Below are 8,776 nucleotides of genomic sequence, written 5' to 3' on the forward strand. Positions count from 1 at the left end.
GGGGGGGGGGGGGATTTCACCTAGACAAAATTTCAACTTATTTAACCACACTGACTTGTTCCTTATTAAAACTGAGATTCAATACATACTTAAATAGTTTACTTAATAGTTAAATTTTCTTACTATTCTGCCTGCAGCAAATGTTTTGAGTTAATCAAATAACTGTAAAAAGCATTACATGTGAATGTTTTCCAATCAGATACCATTCAAGTGTTTCCATCAGACTGTTAAAGTAATCAGACAGCACCGGTTAGTGGTTACCATACAAAGCAATATCTTGTTCTCACAAAAATGACTTTAAACAGTATTGAAATGAATGAGACAACAAAGAATGATAAAATGATATAAAAAAAATGCATGTTTTCAATATTTATGATGGTATAGTTGTAAACAAACCTCTTCAAGCATGTTCTTCAAGATAGGCTAATGCACATCAAGAAATATGGTTGAGGGAACTGTGTTGTATACTATCATAAATGTATAAAAGATGCATTTCAAACCTTAGTTTAAAGGTGAAACTGTACTACTATAATATTCTATCATCTATGTCCAACGATATTAGAAATTTGTATAATCGCATGAAAAAAAGACCATAGTAGGCCATAACACAGGAATATAACAAGCATTATTAATTGTCACATGAAAAAAAAGCAGTAAAATACGGTGACCTGTACTTCATTACATAGAGAGCGCCAATTATTAACGTAGTCATTTAAGTAGTTGACGCATGGGCATTCTCCATTGTTATCCGAAGCGAAGCGACAAGACTCATTGAACAAGGTAAATCTATGACATAAGTAAATCACTTGTTACGACATGACAGTTTTTGCTTTCATACTCAAATGAATTGCATTTCTGCTGGTAATATTCATATAGTGGATTGCAGCGCAAATGTTAATATATGTGTTTGTTTTCACTAATTTCCACTGTATTCCATGTGTTTCTATTTCTTTTTTTCAATGAATTAGTCTCATTTCCTTGTCAATTCATACAAATCAATTTCTAAATTAGCATTATGACAAATATCTAAAACTTATTTTGACATTATTTGCATCAATGTTAACTACTTCCAATGATCAAAGGTCAACAAAATGATTTCAGGGAAAAAAAATCAATGATTAATCAATGACCCAGAAATTTGAAAAATGATAATTCATCAAAATTTGCAATGCATATTAATTTGTAATGTTATGAGTTCTATTTCAGCTAAATAAGAAATAAACACACAATTAAAACAGGAAAAATTGAAGAAATTTCAGAGCTGCACTGTATGCTCCCTTAAAACCCTTTTGTTGCTAAACCAGCCGAAACCGGCCGCAATCGTACAGTCTGATAAATTTCAAAAGATAATTATGATATATGTACTAGTTCTTTAATAAAAGTTTAGCATAATGATAACCAAAACAAAATGTAACACAGATGCATAAAACTATAACAGTCACTACAAGCAGGGACAGTATATAGAGCTTCACTATACGTCCCTGCTACAAGTCACTACAAGTGCAAGGCCATGTTCCTATGATAAAAATTACTTACATTTTTTAATCAGATTTAATTATGTCTAATTCACATTTCTTTCATGAACCCTTTACGTTTAGGAATATATATATGTATGTTAATATTTTCTCTTGATTTATAAGTAAAGACTTTCTTTAAACTTAATGGATGATTAAGAAAAATATATCTTGTTGTGAATTTACATAATCCGGATTTCCGTTTTCCGTTTTCCGGTTCCAGCTTTTATTACCGCCTCGGTAACGATGGGTTGTGTAGTATTGGATTGATGCGCGATTTATATCATTATCGTGTTATTTAATGATTATTTTAATAAATAAATGACATTGGAATATTCAGCAGCTTTATGGGTAAGTCATTCGTGCTGTAAGTTATCATATCACATTCTCATTCGCCAGTAAACAGTCCTTTTTGGGGGCGTCCCGTAGCCGGTAAGTATTTTCTGATTTTCTGATTAACAGTACTGTAGTGTTATTAAAAGTCGATTTATGTGCATACAAGATAAAAAAGATCGTTAGGTATCGTGAGAATGAATACATTATGTACTTAATACTGTTTCTTGGTGAAAAAACACTAATATATTGCTCCTTTTCGGCATTACTGAGGTCCTTTTCGTCGTCGGAATGGGCGGAAATGATACCGGCAATGTGCAAAATTGATTTTTATGTGCAAATAATCAACAGATTGCCTTCATATTCCATGAACATAACAAAAAAATAGTTAACCAATCATATCAAGGTCCTTTTCGCTTCAAACCTCCCAAAAACCAATGATTTTTGGTCCTTTTCGTCATTACAACTCCTTTTCGCTCCTTTTCGTGGTTTACCCCTGCCCTTCTATTATGGCCCTTTCCCTCGGGAACAGTTCTCTTATAGTGACTATAAGAAAGCAGTTCCCTGGGGAAAGGGCCATAATAGAATAGGAGTACTGTATTGTCAGCAGACAGGGGTTCGTTATATGAATACATAAATGTGCTGTGGCCCATATCGGTATAGCATGTGTATTTCAGACATTTGTAACGAACCACTGTTGTCAGCCTGTGGTGTTGTAGGGAAAAAAATGTTAGTCATACCTTTTTCTTCTCTTTGTTTCTTGTTCTTCCCTGGGTCATCTGCAGACTGACTTTTCTCTTGTTTAGCTTGTTTCTTTTTACCCATGTTAACGGCTTGTTATGTCGGAAAATTAATTATGTTTGTTACATCACAAACTGCAGGGATGTTTTTCAGATGGGCGCAGCCATCTTTAAAATTCTAAATGCTAACCGGACGTCGATAAATGTTCCGGAATCCAGCTTGTTAGATACCTGGACTATGTCATATTTTACAATGAAGTTTAGATATTTGTTTTAATCTTATAAATTAATTTTGAAGCATTAATCAATTTACCTGTTTAAAGTTGTATATACTATTCTGATAAAATATAAAAAGTGTGAGATAAATCGTTGATAGTCCCAAAAAATCTGTGCTGTACCGAACTTCATAAAAACTGGCAAGACATCAAAAATCGTAGATTGTTATCTAAGTCCGTGATTAAACAAATTAATTTCAAGGCAGTGCGAGCTACAAATGTACATTCCACTACACGCGAAGAGCAAAGTTTGTTACTGACATCCTTATTCATCTTATCAGGACTCGCACATTTCATGATGTGATAAGGATATGAACAACTTTAAATCATTGTGTTCGGAGCAAAAAAAACCCGCATATAGATTTATTTGTGTGAGCAAACGTATGTCTCCCCTTTAACGGTTTAAATGTTACGGCCCGGACAAGATAGTCTGGGGGTGATGCAGATACACAGCAACTTGTATCAGGAGGTCTTGAACTTAGCATTTAGACCTTATAATTAGAGGAACTACCTACTGCTATATTATAAAATGCATATATGAACAAGTTCTAATCGTAATGGGTGACCATTACAGAAGTCCTCAAAACTGACCCCATGATAGTCGCAAATGATGCATGGATAGAGTTTACAATGCCATATCATATACTTGCATACTAAGTTTAAGCAGACCTAGACACAGTGAGGTACACCTTTAAATGTTTAAAACAATCAGACTTTTTTTACCTTCGACCTTGAGGTAAAGACCACAATGATCTAATGACACTGTATTGCACATCATCTGTAGCTGATGCAGTTATACTGCAAGTTTCATCAAGATATCTTAAACGGTTTTTAAGTAACAGCCCGGACAAAATGTTCCTGAAAAAAAATAACACATACTTGACCTTTGACGTTAGGGTCAAGTTCACAATGACCTTATGCATGCACTACCCATCGTCCTTGGATGATGCAGGTATACGGCAAGTTTCGTCAAGACATCTTTAACGGGTTAAAATTTACTACCCGGACAAAATGTTCCTGAAAAAATAGCACATATTTCACCTTTGACTTTGGGGTCAAGGTCACAATGACCTAACGACAGTGCAGTGCACATCGTCTATAGTTGATGCAGATATTCTGCAAGTTTTATCAGGAATAAAGGAAATATTTACATTGAGAACCTTAAAAAGTGCGTGGATTATAGGGAACATTTGTTCCGGAAGTGTCGACGACTACCGAGGTTTTAATCTAGGTCAACTCCAAGGAAGATCACGTCCTGGGAACAAATAGGTATGCATGGTTTATTAAATTCAATTATAGCCTTTGGCTGAGGTCGATACCTTGATTCATCAACATGAGAAAATATATATTAACCGAGGACGGTTCCTCTTTTAAACGAGAACGATGCCTCCGATTTTCGTGCTGATTATCTCATATCTTACAAACCACAAAGTCATATATTGATGATTATTTTTTATTCACAATAAAAAAAAAAGTACAAAAATCTGGTAGTAATGACATTTTACAAGAAGAAACTTCACATTGATAAAAATCTTGTAGACATGTCAAATGGTCAGCGTTAAAATTATAATAATGAACAATACTATTTATACTAAATAAAATAGAACAAAAGCAAACATTAACAAAACAGTTAAAAGACCAAGTTCTAAAAATGATTTATCAAATAATTGACCCATTTTACTATGTCATACGGTCGTGTCATAAATAAGATATTACACACTTGTATATTAGTTTAAACATATTTTATTGACAACATATTGACAAAGGGATTAGTCGGTAAGTTTTTCCAACTTATCAATTGACTTCTCCCGTAATACAGACAAATATAATAATACACAATTGTCACATGATGGTAAGAAATTTAAATATGTTATTAATGAATTGGATTCATTATGGGGTTGGGGTACGGTAAGAGAAGAACCAGGAGACAGGAGACAGGACTGGGGTTGGAGGTTGGATAGAGAGGAGTGGGGTTGGTAGTTAGTCAAATCTACCCGAGCTTCCCAGGAAATGCTGTGCAGCCTTGGCTAGTTTCATATTACCATTTGGTGAGATGTTGGGGTCACCTTTACAAAGAATATCTACGTTTATGTCGCCTTCGTACCATTCTAATTCGGTATTCTTCGTAAATTAGAATACAAAGGACAAATAAGGAAAAAATGATAACAATCTTCACAGGGATGCCCACACCACAATAGACATTGGTAATAAGTCAGTAAGAAATTTAGGTGCCATGTTATTTACTATAGAATAAAACAAGGAAAGTTTCCGAGCATCTCTTCTTTTCGAAAGGGGTAACCATCCGGTTTCTTGATATAAGAAATCTTTTTTAGTGAATGTGGGCAGCCCTGTGACTATTCTTGCAGCTTCTAGATGGATTTTTTCTAGTAACAGGGCATTTGTTTCACCGCAGTTGTCCCATACTTCACATGCATATTCCAATAGTGGTCGAACATAAGTAAGATATAGTTTTTCTAATGTATTTCTTTTTAAAATAAGTTTTAGTTTACGAAGGGTTGCTATATATTTGGTTACTTTACTGACAATATATTCAACATGAACATTCCATTTACAGTCGTTAGTAAGAATAACACCTAAGTGCTTATGTTGGTTAGTTATTTGAATGGGGGTATTATAAAATGTGAATGCAGGGATGAATGGAAGTTGCCGATTTGAGATGACTAGGGCCTCAGTTTTGGTAGGGTTGAAAGACATCAGCCATTCATTGGACCAAACTTCAAGTTTTCTCAGATCAGATTTTGCATTGGATGAAATTGTGTTTATGTCTTGGGACGAATAAGAAAGAGTGGTATCATCAGCAAAAAGTCTAGAGAGAGAGGAAAGATCACAGGAAATATCATTTATGTATATAAGGAAGAAAAGAGGCCCAAGAACAGAACCTTGAGGAACACCAGCTTTTATGACCTTAAAGGAAGAAAGAGAATCATTGATAAAAAACCGCCTGTTGTCTGTTTGAAAGATAACTAGTTATCCACTGAAGAAGAGGGCCAGAAATGCCATAATTATTCAATTTATGTGTTAGACCTCTGTGCCAGACGCGGTCAAAATCTTTTGAAAAATCACAAAATATTAATAGATAATGTTCGTAATTGTCTAAAGAGGTAACTATTGAATGATATAGCTCAATAAGTTGATGTGTCGTGGAATGGTTAGGTAAGAATCCTGACTGATATTTGTAAAAAAGGTCATTTTCAATCAAAAAGTTACATACATGTTTATAAACCAAACGCTCAAAGATTTGTCCAATACAGCTTATCAATGAAATCGGTCTGTAATTGGAGGTAATACTTGCATCATTCGCTTTAAAGATAGGCATGACATGAGCGATTTTCCAGTTTTCAGGATATGTACAAGAAGACAGAGAATAATTAAAAATAATGGATAGCGGTACAGAAATCTCGCTAGATAATAATTTGAGCATTTTATGGCTAATACCGTCAGGACCTGATGCCTTATTTACATCTAGAATTTTTATAATATCTTCAACTTCACTGGGAATTATATTTATTTCTGATAAGATGGAGTCAGTCCTCCTTGTATATGGCAAGCCAAGTTGTCATTTATTCATGAAGCAATGTTGAACCAAATTAAATAAGATATCTTATATACTTATATAAGAATTCTTATATACTTTATAAGAATTCTTATATACTTTATAAGATATCGTATATAATAAATGAGATATCTTATATACTTAATAAAATATCTTATATACTTTTCTTTATAAGATATCTCATAAAAGATGTCTTATAAAAAACATTAAATGATATATCTTATATATTATATATTATATAAGATATCTTATATCTTTTATAAGATATCTTATATAATACATAAGATATCTTTTAAACAAAATTAAACGGGATTTGAATTTCAGATAATAAACCCTTCCCCACAGCGCTCGGAACCAATCGATAACCGAGGGGTGTTCGAGAGGATTTGATCGAAAATGGCAGCCGATGACAATGAGACCAGTCATCAAATTGAAACTACATATAATTATGACAAGCCAAGTTGTCATTTATTCATGGAGCAATTTTGATCCAGTACTTAGCCAAATTATCACCAACGAAAACGGATGTGACCTTACAACGGGAGCAGTCATATTCAAACATTTCTTCTGTGTCGGTCTCGCGAAAGTCTCGTTCTTTATAAGATATCTCATAAACTTTTCTTTATAAGATATCTTATATCTTTTATGAGATATCTTAAATAATATATATATCTTATGAAGAAAATCAATTGAGATATCTTATAAAAGATAAAATATATCTTATATAATAAATAAGATATCTTATAAAGAAAAGTTTATGAGATATCTTATATAAGATATCTCATTTAATTTTCTTTATAAGATATCTCATTTATTATATACGATATCTTTTAATAGATATAAGATATCTTATATCTATTAAAAGATATCGTATATAATAAATGAGATATCTTATATAATTTGGTTAAGTACTGGCTCAACATTGCTCCATGAATAAATGACAACTTGGCTTGCCATACTTGTACTAAAACCTAAAGGTGCTGCGAATGGTCAAAACTGTGGGAACATATTCCTCCGCCACTACTTGCACTAGAGGTACTACTTTTATTTACCTTACCAATTGATACGTTTATGTAAGATCATTTTTTCATTATTATTTTCATTGCATTTAAAATTGTTCATTTTTTTTTAAAGATCCGGAACTACTTTTCACTGCACGGAACGGCAATACTATGATCGGAGTGCTTTGGTTTTTACCTGTATAGAGTCAGCTGATAACACAAAAGTGTGTTTTGAGATTTTTTTTCAATTTATGAATATTATATGATAAATGTAATCTTACATTCGACTCCATGTCATATTAAATTCGTTCAATAATTTGATATAAATCTTGCCTAAAGGCTCGTGTCTTAAAGAAATAATTGAATACCTTTAATCAATTCAATACGACATGGACACTCATGTACGATCCTCTGTTGAGGCACTTCGTGCTATGAAATTGATCGTATGTTGGTTAGTTGACTTGAGCTCATTTTGATAACCTAGTTATTTGGAAACAAAACTGCAATGATCAATTCATAAGACAAACATGAAATAAAGAGATATATCACAATTAATGGACCATATGAAAACAATACAGGTCTTATGGCAGTAAAGTTAAAAGTCACAAATATATTCTACACAATAAAATATTTCAAATAAAACAACATAAACAACATAAACAACATAATTATATCAAACTTCGTTCCGATATCACACGTTTGCAAACAATCAAAGAGCAAATTGGAAAGATTATTGTAAAAAAAGATGAAGAAAACACACTACAACTAATTCGAGAATGCGAATGCAGTGCACCAATACAGTAAAAACAATCATGATATTTTTTGTACACCCCCCCAAAAAAAGAACATAAAACTAAAAAAACAAGAAAACATACATATACGGATATTGATCTAAAGTAAATACGTAATGTAAGAAAAAGAGCACAAGACATGTGAATAGTGCTAAATATAGAGGAACATAGAACTAAACTCTAAAGAGAGTCAAGTATAAATCAAATATATAAATAATGAAACTTGCAAAAAGATGAAATGAATGTCCAGTTTGAACTAAAACTTACTCTTATCTGAAATAATACCAATATTAGGCTGTACTTCAAACCCAATATAATTCTTATAACACTTATAATAAAAAAGCATAAGCACAAAACGATATTATTAAAATGGAACTTGATCAGTCCGAATTTTGTTTTTTGCATTCATAATACATATAATACATGTTTTAAATGTTGAATTTCTGTGGGGAAAAAAATAAAACAAAACACAAAACGACAACAACAACAAAAAGCCACTACAAAACACACACACACACAAATAAAAAAATCATAAATTATTAAGAAAA

At 32.5% G+C, this 8,776-nt stretch overlaps 1 protein-coding gene across 1 annotated transcript in view; it reads right to left on the minus strand.

Moving 5' to 3' along the window:
* The window catches only part of LOC110447858 (ATP-dependent RNA helicase DHX29-like), a 76,330-nt gene extending 73,562 nt beyond the window's left edge, over positions 1–2,768 (minus strand). The window contains exon 1 of the mRNA XM_021493808.1: positions 2,588–2,768. Coding sequence (XP_021349483.1) covers positions 2,588–2,672 — 85 coding nt within the window. The 5' untranslated portion in view covers positions 2,673–2,768. The remainder of the gene's footprint in view (positions 1–2,587) is intronic.
* Between the last annotated feature and the right edge of the window lie 6,008 nt (positions 2,769–8,776).

Source organism: Mizuhopecten yessoensis, unplaced genomic scaffold (assembly GCF_002113885.1).
Source record: "Mizuhopecten yessoensis strain PY_sf001 unplaced genomic scaffold, ASM211388v2 scaffold3627, whole genome shotgun sequence".
Taxonomy (NCBI): domain Eukaryota; kingdom Metazoa; phylum Mollusca; class Bivalvia; order Pectinida; family Pectinidae; genus Mizuhopecten; species Mizuhopecten yessoensis.